The sequence below is a fragment of the Helicoverpa armigera genome, chromosome 8 (assembly GCF_030705265.1).
Source record: "Helicoverpa armigera isolate CAAS_96S chromosome 8, ASM3070526v1, whole genome shotgun sequence".
Lineage (NCBI taxonomy): Eukaryota > Metazoa > Arthropoda > Insecta > Lepidoptera > Noctuidae > Helicoverpa > Helicoverpa armigera.
The window spans coordinates 175710-191895 of NC_087127.1; the positions used below are offsets into that span (position 1 = coordinate 175710).

The 16186-nt window shown below is 41.1% G+C and overlaps 2 protein-coding genes across 5 annotated transcripts; one reads left to right on the top strand and one right to left on the bottom strand.

Moving 5' to 3' along the window:
* Positions 1-29: 29 nt before the first annotated feature.
* On the bottom strand, positions 30-5680 carry LOC110380884 (double-stranded RNA-specific editase 1). 3 transcript variants are annotated; one of them, XM_049838117.2, is made up of 12 exons: positions 5526-5626; positions 4399-4457; positions 3786-3811; positions 2985-3053; positions 2652-2720; positions 2427-2553; positions 2145-2266; positions 1903-2008; positions 1729-1824; positions 747-907; positions 464-662; positions 30-331 (listed from the first exon to the last, which is right to left on the bottom strand). In XM_049838117.2, the coding sequence occupies exons 5-12, from the start codon at positions 2658-2660 to the stop codon at positions 219-221; spliced, it is 933 nt and encodes a 310-aa protein (XP_049694074.2). In that variant the 5' UTR covers positions 2661-2720; positions 2985-3053; positions 3786-3811; positions 4399-4457; positions 5526-5626; the 3' UTR covers positions 30-218. The 3 variants fall into 3 exon arrangements, with proteins under 3 accessions (XP_049694074.2, XP_049694072.2, XP_049694073.2); XM_049838115.2 differs by lacking the exon at positions 3786-3811 and having other exon boundaries at positions 5526-5680; XM_049838116.2 differs by lacking the exons at positions 2985-3053; positions 3786-3811 and having other exon boundaries at positions 5526-5680.
* A 409-nt stretch (positions 5681-6089) lies between these two features.
* Positions 6090-15767, top strand: LOC110380878 (protein deltex). Of its 2 annotated transcripts, XM_049838113.2 has the most exons (10): positions 6090-6409; positions 6907-7125; positions 7634-7776; positions 8083-8281; positions 8646-8873; positions 9147-9316; positions 12011-12113; positions 12363-12717; positions 12812-12920; positions 12997-15767. In XM_049838113.2, the coding sequence occupies exons 2-10, from the start codon at positions 6927-6929 to the stop codon at positions 13201-13203; spliced, it is 1713 nt and encodes a 570-aa protein (XP_049694070.2). In that variant the 5' UTR covers positions 6090-6409; positions 6907-6926; the 3' UTR covers positions 13204-15767. The 2 variants fall into 2 exon arrangements, with proteins under 2 accessions (XP_049694070.2, XP_049694071.2); XM_049838114.2 differs by lacking the exons at positions 6090-6409; positions 6907-7125 and adding an exon at positions 7151-7284.
* The last annotated feature ends 419 nt before the right edge of the window (positions 15768-16186 follow it).

A 16186-nucleotide genomic window follows, 5' to 3' on the forward strand; every position in this document is an offset into this window, starting at 1 on the left:
ACAGCGGTGGTGGAGTAGTGGTGGTGTGCGCTTAAGGCATGTCTGTAGTCGCTTGAGGTGTCGGCGCCGCAGTAACGACGCGGACAGCAACTGGTACCAGCGCCGGAGCAGGCGGGGCGCGGGGCGACGCCGGCGGGCCGCGGAGCGCGGCGGTGGGGCCCGGGGGCGGGGCCCGGCGCGGGGCCCGGCGGCCGGCAGGGCCCGCGGGCGAGGCCGCGCTACTGCGCGGGGAGGGGGGTGTTGGCGGCGGCGTTGGGCGCGAACTGTACGTTGAACAGCGCCTGGCACGCCGCCTTCGCCGCAAGCTTACGAGCCTCCTTCTTGTTGGAAGCTGCGATGGGAATATAATAACCATTTTTTACATAATCTTGTAATTTTTGGTATCTCAAGAATTGCTGTTTTTTTAGTTTTAATGAAGTTGTCACAAGTGCTTCTGGCGGTGTGAGACAAGCAATGAACTGACCTTTGCCGATGTAGGTCCCGTTGTCGACATCGACACCCATGGTGAAGAGCATGTTCTGCGGGCGGTCGCCGTCGGCGGCCAGCTCGCGGTACTCGAGGTGCGGCCGCATGTAGGTGAGCAGCATGCAGGGGTGCATGTGCGCCGCGTTCAGCGGCAGCTCCTTCGCCTTCTTGCCGGCCGGCTCCACGCTCTCCGACGTCTGCCGAACAATGTGCCACAACCAACATCAACAACCAGTCCATACCAACTGTAAAGTAAATCGTATGCTGCTGTAGAGACGTACCGAGAGCGCTGACGGCTTGAGCTGCGGCACCTTGTGGCCCTCGTACTCCCACTCGGTGAAGAGCTTGTGCAGCGCGAAGCTGGCGAGCTGGATCATGGGCAGCGCCTCGTCGTCGCACTCGCCCGACGCCGAGCCCGCCTCGCTCGCGTTCAGCGACTGACCTGCACGGGACACTCTAGTACAAGCCGCCCACGGTTGACACACCACATCGTAAGTGTACTTGCTGTTTCCAGCTATTCCCTTGTTTCATTATGAAGTTTATTCCAGCTGGTTAAAAATTCCCTTATATTTCCAGATGTACTGTTTCAACCGAGACAATTACTTTGGGCTGCTTTTCCACGATGATAAAGCCATGTATTCACTGAGAAACAATTGGGTAGTTTCCAGGATCGAAATAATGAAATAATATTTAGTCCGCTTTTTAGATAATCAAAAAATATTGGATACGTATTTTTTCTTTTTTTAATTAAACATAAAATGACAAAGATAATACGCTTCAAAAATTAGGAGTGGGGGCCTTTTACGTCACAGTCTCCTGAAAATTGTAGCAACTTGTGACGTCACACTCAACTTTAACACGCTATATCTTAACAAGTTCTGATCCAATTTAAAAAAGAAAAAATACGTATCGCTTAATTTTGGACAATCTACAAGACGGACTAATTATTATTTTTTAGGAAACTACCCTATTGTTTATAAACACTGTTTCAGAAACAATATATACGTGTTTCTGAAACAAATAATTTTGTTTCAGAAACTTATAATTTTGTTTCTGTAGACGATGTGGACGCAATATTTCCGAAACATTGTTGCTGTAAACATCTACGTGATGTTTCAGAATCTGTGTATCTGAAACATTGTTTCCCAGTGAATACGTGGCTTAAACAAATCACATAACAAATAAAACGAAAGTAAAAGACATTATGTAGTTACAAATACATACATACAAGTAGAGAAAGATAATGGGTATAAAGGCACTCACCGCCATCACTGTTGATGACTTTGTTCATCTTCTTGATGATGAGGTCTCGTATGGCCTGCTCGGCCGCCGCGTTGCGCGCCATCAGCTTGTTGTCACCTGCACAACTACTCATGTACACTCGTCCCTTACGAATGTCTACATAAAATAATTACTTTTCATGGTAGGTAAACTTACCATATCCTTTGTAGTTATTCCCGTCTATAGTGAGGTCTGCACAGAAGTTGTGCGCATTTGGAGTCTTGTAGTACTGGTTGGTGGCAGACGGCTCCACTTTGAATTGCTGCCAAATAATAAACCTAGTGAGTACTGTTGAAATCTGAGGTATACCTACTACAAGCAAATACATGGCAACAATACTAATTACTACGCGAGTATTTTCAGTTTCTTTTTATATGTTCAGAATAGAGTCGACTTACATTAGCGACCTGTTCGTTGGGCATCATCTCGTTGAGCACCATGAGCGCGTTCTTGGGCGTCAGCAGGCGCCGCAGGTTCTCATTCTGTCGGCGCCGACGCTCCTTGTTGCTCACTTTCTTCACTGTGCAGAATATCGACAATATTGATCAACATAATTATTTCAATGACGATCGTAATCAGCAATGTCAAGCATAGTGTAGTTATTCTGGATTAAGCTGCACCTTCAATACAGACATGGAAGTGCAAGTAAGGTTGTGTTGGCATAGATAAATGCTTGTTACCTCCAGGCAGCTTGCTCTTCATCCAGTGCGGGCGCACGGGGCCGCTGTCCTCGTTGTCCTTGGCCATCGCTGTGTTGTCGGTGTCCATCTTCACCTCGTCGTTCTTATTCTGCGGCTGAGGCTGATTCTGAGAGGAGTAAACATTACAGTGTACATTCACTTACAAATCATTACTGTATCTTGAATACTTCACAAATTGTTGGAAAGAAATGGCTAGATAATTACATTAGTCATCTGGCTGACCTGCACCGGTTGCAGGTTCTGCTGCTGCTGCTGCTTGCGAGGCCCGAATGTCTGCACACACAGTATGAACTTTGTCAAATACAGATCTTTGTCGAACTACACTCCACAACCCACATTACAATTCAATTAAACCAACTTATAGAACCCAAAGCGCTTATGCACCGGTTCCCATCCGCAACACATATAAAATATGCTGAGGTATATTGGAAACTCTTGGCTCAGGAACTGAGAGGATGATGAGTGATGACGCATGATGCAGAGTAGGGCCAGTGTTCAGTATTCAGCGCAGAAACATAATGTAGCGTGCGTACTCACTGAGTCTGAGAGCTTATCGTGTGGCACCGGCCGGCCGCCCACCGCCGCCCGCGCCGCGCCCGCCAGCGGCTGGCGTCATTCAGCCCAGTGGGAGATGCGCTCCACCATTCACTCACACAGACACACGTGCACTCGCGACAAACTAAATACGGGATACACGGGATCGGGATACAGCTTACTGCTGTAGAATAGTTCGTCAAAAAGGGAATTTGCGTCGAAAGGAAAATAATGAGGACAATGCAGGGGCAGGTTTTGAGGACAAACATAAAATTGTAGAATATATGGCATTTTCAGGAACAACACATTTTTCCATCATCTCATAGGCAGTGATGGTGGTTCCACATCACCCATCAACATCCATATTCCTATCATGTCTGTCACCCAGTAAAATTGCAACCTCAGTGTATGACCAATTGGAAACCCTATAGCATTATCGCATCAAGGAATTTTTAGTTACAATTTCAGAGGGTTGTCACATGTTAGAAATCCGGAGCAGCTTATGTCTACTTAAGTCTAGAGAATACCGTATGTTCACGAATTGTACTCTTCGTGACCATACTGCTTTCTCAAACCACCGAGCTACCCTCTGAGAGTCTCGCGTCGACATCTCAGGAACATCACACCACAGGCAGGTTAAATAGTAAGTGTGCAAGCCTTGGTATGTCGACGTCCAGCTACTAAACATCGTAAGAGACAGTAAGCAAGTGTGCGCACTGCATCTCATCTCATAGGATGTTCAGAGAAGATGTGCAGGACTTAAGCCCAGTCAGAGGGTAGCTGAAGACTTTGTGTGGCCAGTACCAGCGCTTCCGGGGCTCGCCAAACCACTGTGGTAAAAGACATCACAATTTAACATACATTATTTAATAATTAGTTCATTGATGTTCTTCTTCCTCGTTGCTCCAGTGGTGAACATAGCAATCAGTGGATTAGTGTCAAGTGACTATTGAAGGCTGTAAATGCATGTACAGGCATTACATGCCATGTATTGGAATAAGATTAATATATTATATTGTTTTGCTTACCTGGAAATGGTGTAATATGGTAAAACATTAAAAGCTACTGACATTCTTTATTCATACATTCAGTAGATAATTTTAATACTGTGCAAAATTCTTGTTAGCTTCAATATCATGATTATTTTTGGAGATATCTAATTACAGAGAACTTAGTATTTATTGATATTTCATATGTATTTACTTAATTTATAACTTTCAAATAATATTAATTTAATAAACAGCACATACACACTTTTTAAAGTAAGATCAAAACTAGGCAGTCTTATATGTGTCTGATTAAATTGTTAATCTAGCAAGGCAGGAGGTTTCACATTTTTGAAAATGTTAGAGCAACACAGATTTTAAATGTAAACTCTTAGAACTTTGTGAGTAGTACACATTGATAGTAAGTTTACCTCAGCTGCAGGTACAAATTGTCCAGGCGTGTTGTACCGCCCCGCGAATCTTGTGTTATCTGTCAACAACAACCAACAATTTAAGAGTAGTTCGCATGAAATGCTGACGAGGTGGGTGAATTCTTTGTAAAATGCCTACTAATTAAATTAACAGATTCTCTGGCTTCTTTAGGGTTCCATACCCAGAGGGCAAAACGGGACCCTATTGTTTTCGCTCCTCTGTCCGTCCGTCTGTCTGTCACCAGGCTGTATCTCATTATATGTGATAGTTAAAGAGTTGTCATTTTTACAGATGATGTATTTCTGTTGCTGCTATAACAACAAATACTGGAAACTGGAATAAAATAAATACAACAAACGTGATTTACTCATTTTATAAATAATGGTACGGAACCCATCGTGCGCGAGTCCGACTCACATTTGGCCAGTTCTTTTATAGCATACTGAAATGCAAGTAGCAGTACAATATCATTGAAAGCCATGTTACTTGGATTTAAACATTCACCAAACTGTAGCAATCAGTTATATTAATTAGGTAACTGTTGCATACAAGGTCCATATTGTTCCTGTTTAAAAAAAAAATTACTCTGTTTAACATGTGCAATGCTAAAACAAAGAATTGAGTATTAACATTACACTTATTAGATCTTGGTTTCACTGAATATGCACTTTTTTGTAGGTACTGTTCATTTAGCATACATTGTCTCCAAAATGCTGAAACAGCAAATAATACAATACACAAACAAATTATTTTTTATATTCCATGTTGTGTGCGTACTTTTCATATCTACTGCTGATCCAGGTAGCAACAGATAGCAGAGTCCGTCAATCACAGAATAACAACAAACATAAAGTGCAGCCGCGGCGCACGCAACAGCCGGCCCAATCAATACGTCAGTCGATACCGCGCATGACCTATAACTATCGAATATTCTCCGACTACATAATAACGCTCAATTAATCTAAATTAACCATTTCAATGATTAGTCAACTTATACTTTTCGATACGGATGGAGTATCAATGGCAAAACAAAGAGCGCACAAAATGCCATTCTACCTGACGATGCCTGATAAACAAAAACCTAATTCCACACCTACAAATTACAAATTGCTCATACACTACTTACGTTGTTTATTGTAGGACATTTTAGTAACTTGTTGTAACAATTTCTTCGGTATAGAAGCAATTTTTATCACATAAAACAAAACTGATAGGAAAATAACAGACGCAGACCGTGATGCACGCAGACAATGCCTGTCTATAGTGTACTGACTGTCAATCACAGAGTACTATAATAAGGTCAATGTCAATTAGTCAATTGTCAAACAACAAAACAAATGTCATTAAAATGGCGGCCCCTAAATGTATGACCTAATTTATAAGAATAGAAATATTAAAAAAGGGCTATTATAGCTCGGGTATTATGTTTACAAGCCAGAATAATTGTTACATACGGCAAAATAATGAGGCCCTTACAAAGCAATGAAATGTCCTTTAAGCTCTTAATATATTTTTGTCTGCAACATCAAACAATATTTTGGATAAATCCTTCGCTAACGATTTCAGCAAATGCTTTAATACTTTTAATATGTATTACTATATTTCTTGAATTTATTTTTATATTTAAATTAAGTATTATATAAATCTATAAACCATACATATTTCGATACCCCTTTCTGAACGCAACCTAGCTTATGCTGCTGTGTGCCAGTGCCAGTTCATAACTGTCACTTCAGATAATTTACTCTCAATAAAATTGGTTTCGTTTAATCAGTTATTAGTCAATAACGCTTTAAGAGGAAAACCCTTCAGTGCATAAAGAATTTGAGTGGAAACTTGGAAAAATGTGTTTTAAGCTATTGCAAATATTACCTTCTCACAGGAAGGAGACATTATGACCAGTAGCAAGTGGTCGTTGTTTATAGTTATTCTTTAGGAAATGTAATCGAATACTCAAATATCACGCAGCAGTCGGCCAATACGGATTGTTTGGATGATTTAGCGACAACAGTGAGCACTCTTTCATTATTTTACGCGGAAAACTTGCACCTTGTATAGTTGATTTTATAAGTGACACATAAGTGCATCAGTGTAAACATTCTGATAAACTATTGGAAACAAACACCACGCCGTGTGGTTTGAGTACTTGCAGGGTTCACTAGTATATGCTAGACGACAATGTTCAATATTTACATTGAGTGGAATCTGATGTTATTATAAAAGTGGGCTGCCATGTTTACATATCAATATGGAAGAGTAGTCCACTTAAACAATGGCTTATCTCTATATTACAAATTTATAACTTCTCCAGTTATTGCCTCCAGTATACACTATCTCAATAAGTTATTCACATCATCACATCACAGTTATGTGGTATAATACATTTGTAGATCTGTGTGAATCAGTGCCTTATGTTAGCTTATAAATAATTAGGTGTCACTGCACAGTAAACTTATAATATGATAATGGCAATATGTAAGTGTTACTAACAGTAAGTTGTGTTTCAGTCCCGATGTCATAAGAGAAGATGTCAGCAGTGCACTGTGTAGTGGTGTGGGAGTGGCAGTGCAATGGACAGTGGCTGCCGCACACTCCCGGCGTCACTCGGACTCTGGAGCGAGCACATGCCAAGAAACTGACAAGGGTGGTGCTCGCTGACGCTGATCCTGTGCTGAGAGGACATTACGTGAACCTCAGAACACTCACACAGTGCCTAGATACACCAGGTACAATGATATTAATATTATAATCTTTATATTAAACTGTGTGTGTAAGTTGTTAAATGTGATAGTTTGTATGCCACAAATAGCCATAATATGACCTTGGAGGACAACTGAAATTGTTCTGTTAAATAGTGGCCACACCTACATGTTATCCATAATATGGTAATTTATGCATTATGTCAATAGCAGTGCTTAAAAAGGAGAATTTTAATTATTTTGATCAGGTTTCAAGTTTAAATTTCTGGTTAATTATTATTTTATAAAATTAGTATCTTGTTGGTATTAATTTTTAGATACTCATACTAAATTAGTTTTTTTGAGGGTTTTTGTGTTATCTCTGGGGAGTTTTTTTCGCTACTTCTTCTTCCCAGCAAAAACGCATAGGAAAGCTATTTAGGGGATGTCTTTTATAAATTCAGCCAAGTTTGAATAAACAATTTTTTATTGATTTTGATTGATTGATAAAAACGAAATGAAGCAATATGTGTATGTATTTATTTGATTTGTGCAGAGGGTGGGAGTGCAGAATGTGACGTGCGTCGGTCGTGCTACGGCGTGACGTCGCCCGCCGGCCGCGGCCTGCGCTGGGAGTGGGCGCCCTTCGTGTCGCCGCCGCTCGGGGGAGAGCTCAACTATGAACCCTTGCCTATGGAGGTAAGAGTCATACATTCTCCAGACTAGATTGAGACATCTTCATGATGGTTCTTTAGTTAGATGCTTATTACCTTTACTACTTTTTATCATCATCATCATCATCCTCTGAGCATTTTCCCAATTATGTTGGGGTTTGTTTCCAGTCTAACTGGATGTAGCTGAGTATCAGTGTTTTACAAGGAGCAACTGCTCTATCTGACCTCCTCAACCTAGTTACCGGGATAACCCAATACCCCTTGGTTAGACTTCATCACTTTTAACCATGAAGGATGATTGTGTTTTAAACGTGTATGTGATGTTGTGCAGGTGCAGTGCCTGCTGGAGGAGGCGCGGGCGCGGGGCGCGGAGTCGGCGGCGTTCGAGGGCTGGGTGGCGTCGCTGCCGCGCATGACGGCGCGCGGGCCCGGCCTCGCGCTGCTGCGCCGCGCCGCCACGCAGCCCTACCCGCGGGCGAGGCTGCCGCCGCCGCACCCGCCGCCGCCGCCTGAACGACAGCCTCTTGAAGGTACTATACCCACGACCATACCAACAGCAGGATTGACCTTCGTGACGATATGTCAGTTTTAGTAAATAAACTATTCTAGTACCTGACTGATCAAGAAAATAGACCTCATATATTTGTCAATTCTCATCAAAAATTCTATTAAATATATATTTTTCTTAAAGAAAAGAAAGATAAGTTTAATTGCGAGTGTAAAAGACGCATATACACTTTAACAATATAAACATAAAAATTGAAAGTGAAAATATGCGTCTCAAAACGCGCAATTTCGCAAACGCGTTGAAATCCGAGACATTTGTTCACTATAATAATATATTTAAGTACAAATGCATAAACTACATACACTACATATCAGCTGTTCTTGCAGGTCGTCGCCCCCACATTCCCCAGCAGCACACGGGGTCCAGCGTGCACTCGGTACAGTCCGTGCAGTCGAGCCACTCCGCGCACTCGGCGCAGTCGGCGCAGTCCAGCCAGTCCGCCGGCGCGGCGCCCGCCAGCACCACCATGCCGCGGCAGGGCGCCCGCAGCGCCTCACCCCGGGACCGCAAGCCCGGCCTCGCGAGACAGATATTGCATAACTTGAATATTTTTGGTAAGTACTGGTTTTTTCCACATCACACTTCTACTTAGCATTACTACCGAATGGATTATGATAAAATTGCAGAATAAGAAGAATAGGTATATGAAAGACTACTTTTTATCCATGTGCAGGGAGAAGTTCTGTTTTTGTTGCCTGGGTAACTAGGTTGAGGAAGTCAGATAGCCAACCCCAACATAGTTAGGAAAAGGCTCGGAAGATGATGGGGAGAAGTTCTGTTGGTGATTGTATTTTTAACCAATATGTATTGTATGTTTGTTTGAGCAGGTCACAACAACAAGCAGTCCCCGCCAGCGGCCAGCAGCACACACAGCGAGGAGCTGTCGGAGGAGCAGCGCCACACCGACACCGAGTGCAGCAGCACGCGCTCGGGCCGCCGACACAGCGTTGACACCGTGTCCACGTACCTCAGTCACGAGAGCAAGGAGAGCTTGCAGGTCAGGCACGCTTGTTATTGTGACAGCATCAAAGAAGATAGATCAAAATTGCCCCACGTCCTATCTATAACAATGTGACGTATCTCAAAAAAAAGATTAAAATGTTTAAAAAAATAAAGCATACTCTTTAATTCTTTTTTTACGCCTTCATACGAAAAAAATGCTTTAAAAATTGTTCAGGCGCTGTTATGAAAACATCGTTCATAGGACTATTTATGGACTATTTTATTAAATTATTTTTTTGTTTGATAGGGTATACCTCACAGGTGGTCCCATACTCATCAGGTCAGGATCTGATTATGGAAACCCTGAGAAATAAAGGGCAACTTTTTAAAGTTGCAGGCATGAGCAGGATAAAAACTTGACTATAAGGTGTATGTCTTATAACAATATCCAACAGTGAAGGTTTACATCTGACTTGATGATGGAGACCAGAGAAGGGCGAGGGAACTCGACAACTGAATATGTGAACTACCTCGTGTTTGGGCTTATATTATTCGTATTGATGAGAACTATGCGGATAATGACAACTGTGCTTGTCACTGAAAAGCAAAAACAAACTATTCTTTGGAGCATCGGCTTAGGTACATCCTCTTGACACTGACTCTTGAGGTAGTTCACATATTCAGTGGTCGAGTTCCCTCGACTTTCTCTGGTCTCCATCATCGGATCAGCTAGAAAACTTCCCTGTTGCAAAGGTTTATTCAATACAAATAATATAAGTCCAAACACGAGGTAGTTTACATATTCAGTTGTCGAGTTCCCTGGACCTTCTTTCGTCTTCATCATCAGGTCAGCTCCAAATCTCCACTTTTGCATATTGTTATAAGACATACACCTTATAGTCAAGTTTTTATCCTGCTCATGATCCGTCTTCTTTTCTTTTTTCAATTCACAAAAATATAAAACATCTCAGTAAGTATATAAATTTCCAAACAAACTTGTAAATATATCGGGTGTGTCGTTCACAATCACATTAAATCATATAGCACATACTTTATGATATTCTAAGGCGAATTGTAAAAAAAATAACCTAATCCATTCAGTGGTTTAGCCACGGGAGTCATTTTTTAGGGTTCCGTAGCCAAAATGGCAAAAACGGAACCCTTATAGTTTCGTCATGTCCGTCTGTCCGTCTGTCCGTCTGTCCGTCTGTCCGTCTGTCACAGCCGATTTACTCGGAAACTATAAGTACTACAGTGATGAAATTTGATGGGAATATGTGTTGTATGAACCGCTACAAAAATATGACACTAAATAGTAAAAAAAAGAATTGGGGGTGGGGCCCCCCATACATGTAACTGAGGGATGAAATTTTTTTTTTCGATGTACATACCCGTGTGGGGTATCAATGGAAAGGTCTTTTAAAATGATATAAAGTTTTCTAAAAAACATTTTTCTTAAAGTGAACGGTTTTTGAGATATCAGCTCTCAAAGTCGTAAAAAGTATGTCCCCCCCCCTCTATTTTTATAACTACGGGGTATAAAATTCTAAAAAAAATAGAGGTGATACATGCTAATTAACTCTTTCAACGATTTTTGGTTTGATCAAAGTATCTCTTATAGTTTTTGAGATAGGTTGATTTAACTGTAATTTACGGAACCCTTCGTGCACGAGTCCGACTCGCACTTGGCCGGTTTTGTTTTTATAATTTACAACATCATGTGTAAAGCAGAGATAAAGTTAGGAGTATCGTATGTTTTGATCAGTTGACAGCTGTCAGTTTTCAAGGGAGAATTTCAGTTGTTTGTAATGACTGACTTTTATATGGTGTTCTAATTTTTGCACATTTTTATTCCATTTACTTTGTTTGAAAAAATCATTTTTTTATTTTTACGTATTTTTCTTTTATCTTTTTGTTAATCGACATATATTAACCAATATATTAAAGCATTTAATTTAATGTGATTATGAACGACACACCCGATATTTTCATCCCACCATCTCGGAAAGAGTAGTTTTACCCTTTGAGCGCAAAAGTCGTTTTTATCCTCTAGAGCGGCAAAGTGATTTGAATTTAGAACATCGTGTGCAATACTCCATTTGTGACAATCTTGATAAGACTTTTCAAACAAATACATATTAAACAAATAAAATACTGCTTAAAATAATTATTCAATTAATTAAGTATTTTTTATTATTGTTTTTACATAGATATTTAACCTCGTTTCATTTTAAAATTGAGTTTTCAAATAAATGAACTTTAATAGGTACTTCTTTTTAATTTGATACTCATATGTGCGCGCCATTTTGTTTTTTGCATTTAGTAATTTCCTCGATGAGGTGGGATGAAAAGTTACATGTTGCACTCGAGTGCAAAGATTTTTAACCGCGGGCTCAATTTTGATGACCGAGCAAGCGAAGGATTCTAAAATTGAAACACGAGCGTAGCGAGTGTTTCAATAATTAGAATCCTGAGCGATAGCGAGGGAATATAATAGCAACTTTGCACTCTTGTATAACAAATAACTATTGTTTTGATGTTTGTAAGCTTCCCTTAAAAAACAATTTTAGTTCTTAGCTGTCGTATTAGGTACCTAAATAAAATTCAGTATTGTAGTCACTGACATATGGTCATTTTTGATGCCTTGGAAGTTTTTTCAAGATATGGGGAAGAGATTTCTGAAACTGAGGTTTGACGCTTACAAAAATTAATTGATTAAATCCAATGAGTAATGTATGTGTATGTACAGCAAGCGTCAGTGGGCGAGCTGCTGAACTGCAGCGGCAGCAGCGACGACGTGTTCGAGCCCGCGCCGCCGCCAGACCTGCCCGCCAACGACGGCACCATCGTCGGTCAGTATACGCGTCTTACAACCTGTTCATCATTTTCATTCATCATCTTTACATCATGTATCTATGTTAATGATTATGAATGTTTGTGAATTTACAATCATATTGCATGAATGTGTCTACAAACATTAATTGGGGACTGTGTGGGTACTGCTTCAATCTACACTTAGATATTGCTAATACCCCTACTGCCTGCGTCCCAGTAGCCGGCGGACAGTGCGGGTGTAACGTAGGAACTTATGTGTTGTGCAGGCGTAGATGACGACGCGGCGGCGGTGTGCGTGTGGGTGCGCGCGGCGCCGTGCCCGCAGTGGGGCGCGCTGTGCCCCGCCTGCATGGCGCCGCTCGACGCCTGCGCCGCGCCCGCTGTAGCACTCGCGCACTGCCAGCACCTGCTGCACCTGCACTGCCTCAACGCGCAGCTGGAGCGCCAGCGCGCCGCCGCCGTGCCGCTGCACATCGAGTGCCTCGTGTGCGGCCGCAGCTACGGCCGCGCGGCCCCGCCCCCGGCGCCCGCCCAGCCGCGCGGCAGCATGGCCTGGGCGCTGCAGCCCGCCGCGCTGCCGCAGCACCCGCACACCACCTCCTCCATACTCGTCACATACAAGTCAGTCTCTCTTTACACCTATATCACTTCATGTCACAGCTATTTATTTTACGAAAAACTAATTTTGCACGTCTAACATTGCCTTATCCAACAGCTTCCAGTCAGGCCGACAGGGTCCGCAGCATCCAGAGCCGGGCGCTCCATACTACGCGGTGGGCTTCCCGCGACACTCGCTGCTGCCCGACACGCAGCTGGGCCGACAGGTATGTACTGCACGAGGACGACCCCCCTGCTACATTAGGTAGGAGTATGTAGATACATACGTCGTGTTCCCCGCAGGTGCTGTCGGCGCTGCGCGCGGCGTGGGAGCGCGGGCTGCTGTTCGCGCTGAGCACGTCGCAGACCACGGGGCGCGAGCACGTGGTGACGTGGCGCGTGCCGCCGCCGCCCTCCGCGCCGCAGCACTACGCGCCGCCCGCGCACCCCGAGCGCCTGCTGCGCCACTCGCTCGCCCGACTCACGGCGCTACTGCCGCACCAGGACTGAGCCGCCCCAACCTCCGGCCCCCAACACTACGTGCCACCCTCCCACCCTGATCGAAGCCTCATAAGCCTATGTAAGTCCTCTTGCTAACAATACAAAACGTAGTACAGCGTGACAAGCTCGTTAGAGACACTCCTCGTCCACGCGGGGAACGGCACGTAGGCAGCGGTGGTGATTCCAAGTATGAGCGTTACTGGGTCATCTGACAGAACTGTCAGTGATGGGTCATCACCATGCCCCCGATTGTATTCTTTCATTTCAAATTAAATTCCCCGGTAGTAGGACAGAAAGAAATATTGTTATGTGTGAAGCGTGAAGCCATTTTATATTGAATGTATTGTGTTAACCATATTTAGCAAATTCAATAAGTAAATGAGTACAGTTCTGAGGTCGTAGAGAATGTGAATATTTCCCATATTTTTATAATATTTTTGTCAACGTCACATTTTAAATACTTTTATGAAGGAATTGGGAACAAACCTTTGCAACGTCGCTACAAGACGTCCCATTTGCGTTCGCTTGAATGCATATGAACATAAATACTCCCTAACGAACGAACGAACGGAATTGACTGAATACGGAATTGATATACGTAAAGACATTATTTTTATAAGCTTATCATAAAAACTAATATTTACATCATCGACCCACAGTGGGTTACTATTATTCAAATGCTACAAACAATTGAAATCGACTTGAATAAAGAGCCATGACAACGATCACTAGTATATTAGATAGCTGTATTGTTATAGTTATGGCATAGTTATATTTATATACACATATAATATTTTACCTATTTTGTGGGTAAGTTATATCTCAGACAATCTGTCTTCCAGATAATGTAATGTGTCTTCCTATTCATGCATTATTCCTAAGAGACTGATATATATTATATCTCTTTGTTATACAAGTATTATATTAGGTTATATAAATATATCGACAAATGGGTATTAATCATGTTCATACATAAGACACTATGCATTTATTGTAACTTATATATCACAATATTATTGTTGTTTAATTTATGCCCATTGCCTAAGAACATAAGCCACCGTATTAGGCATTGTAATAATAAGCTTTTAGTTAGTTATTCAAATATAGTTTAAGTTTTTGGTCAATTCTAGAATGGTACTCAAAAATGGATCTTAAAACTGCGCCATAAAGCATACATTCCAATGCTTTTGAACGAGCTTTAAATAAAAATTAACCTTTGAGTATTGTTTTAGAACGTAGACATGAAAGTCTTGCCAGTTAGATGGATATTAGTTATTGCCACACGTGTGAAGATGGCGCTAGCGTCGCTCGGCTCGTTTGAGTTATATATGTACAATGTGAAAGAAGAATATTCTCATTATGAACATTATCAAACATAGTTATATAAAGACTGAGTAACCATGTCAACATAACTATTTGATTATTCTGGAAGCCGGCCCCAACATAGTTGGGAAAACGCTCGGAGGATGAATCATCATCAATATCGAATATCAATTCGCGACGGCACACATGATATGGTACCTATTCTGATTTCAATATTTATGTGTATCAAGTCAGAAATAAGCAGGTTAGCGCCATCTAGGATCACGACGCTCAATCTCCACTGTGCCTTAGTAGATTAGATCTAAGAATTCCATAGTTTTTAGATAACTGCTTTAGGAATATTTAGTAGATTGTTCGAATGCCGCATATTACCTTTCCAAACTGAAATAAGTATTTTGTTATTATTGGCAACTATTTTTAAACTTTTGATTATTTGTGTATAAGTAATAAGTTAATATGCATTTAAATGTTATTCTAAAATAACATAGTAGTTGTTGAGTTGATAAGTTTTCCAATGTAAACGTAATAGTTTACGTCAATTTACTCGAATATTGTCTATAGTGTAGTAAATAATTATAAATATTAATTAATGTAATATGTCTTCCGATGTAACATTCTTCCAATAAGCTTTACTATTATAGTTAGTTTTAGACATCCAGCTATTATTTACAAATATTATGTTTAGATAGAATGCTTTATGCCAGTTAATAAGGCTTGTAATTGTAAAATCATCAATCAATATAACATTATAATTTATGTTTGACCAGGTATTTACACAAAATGTTTTATTTGAAAATACACAAAATATTATAAAACTAGCCGTTTTCCAGCGGTTTCACCCGCGACTCGTGGGAACTACTGTTACTCGGGAAGAGTGTAGTGACCAACAGTGAAATATTTTTTAAAACTAGTTTTGGAGCCTTTTTACTATATTAGTATAGATTAAAAAGACAGTAATACATTCCTTACAAATGCTCGGAACTATAAAGTTCGTTTAATTAATTCCTAGTAAAAATAGTTGTTTCTCATATTTTCGAACAAATAATGCCATTGTAATTATCTTTTATATAATTTGTTGCTTCGATGCAATATCGTTGAGTAAATACTGGTTGTCTGTGAGCTGAGGCTGCGCCCGCGCCGCCCGACGCGTCTGCTTGCCAAAGTTCAACACTCGCGCAATCTACGCGGTTACGTGTTGTTTACATTGATAGCGAGAGATATTACACTGTTTATTTTTAAATATACCTATTTATAAACAAATCTTGCTTTTTTTTCATGTTTGGGTATTCCCCAAATATAACCCAGGTTAGAGAAATATTACCTAAATAAAATTGCTTTCAATTTTTCCAATCGAATCTATTGGTCTGCCGAAACCTTTACTTTGTTTTAATCTTACCTTAAAATATTTCTTTGTTAGTATAAAATAAATATTGATTGAACACGGAATGTGCAATGTTAATAAGATTTTCGTCGGCTCATAGTGACTAGTGAAGTGACTGATTGTTGCAATAACTTTGACGTCAATTATCTTTTGTCTGAAGAGAATGCAAGGGAAAACTTTCTACTTACACAATTGAAAATATTTGCAGTCATCGGGTAAGGCTGGGTTTTAGTGGAAAATAAGATGTACAAAGAAAGGCTAATTAATTATTGGCTTCCAATAACCATT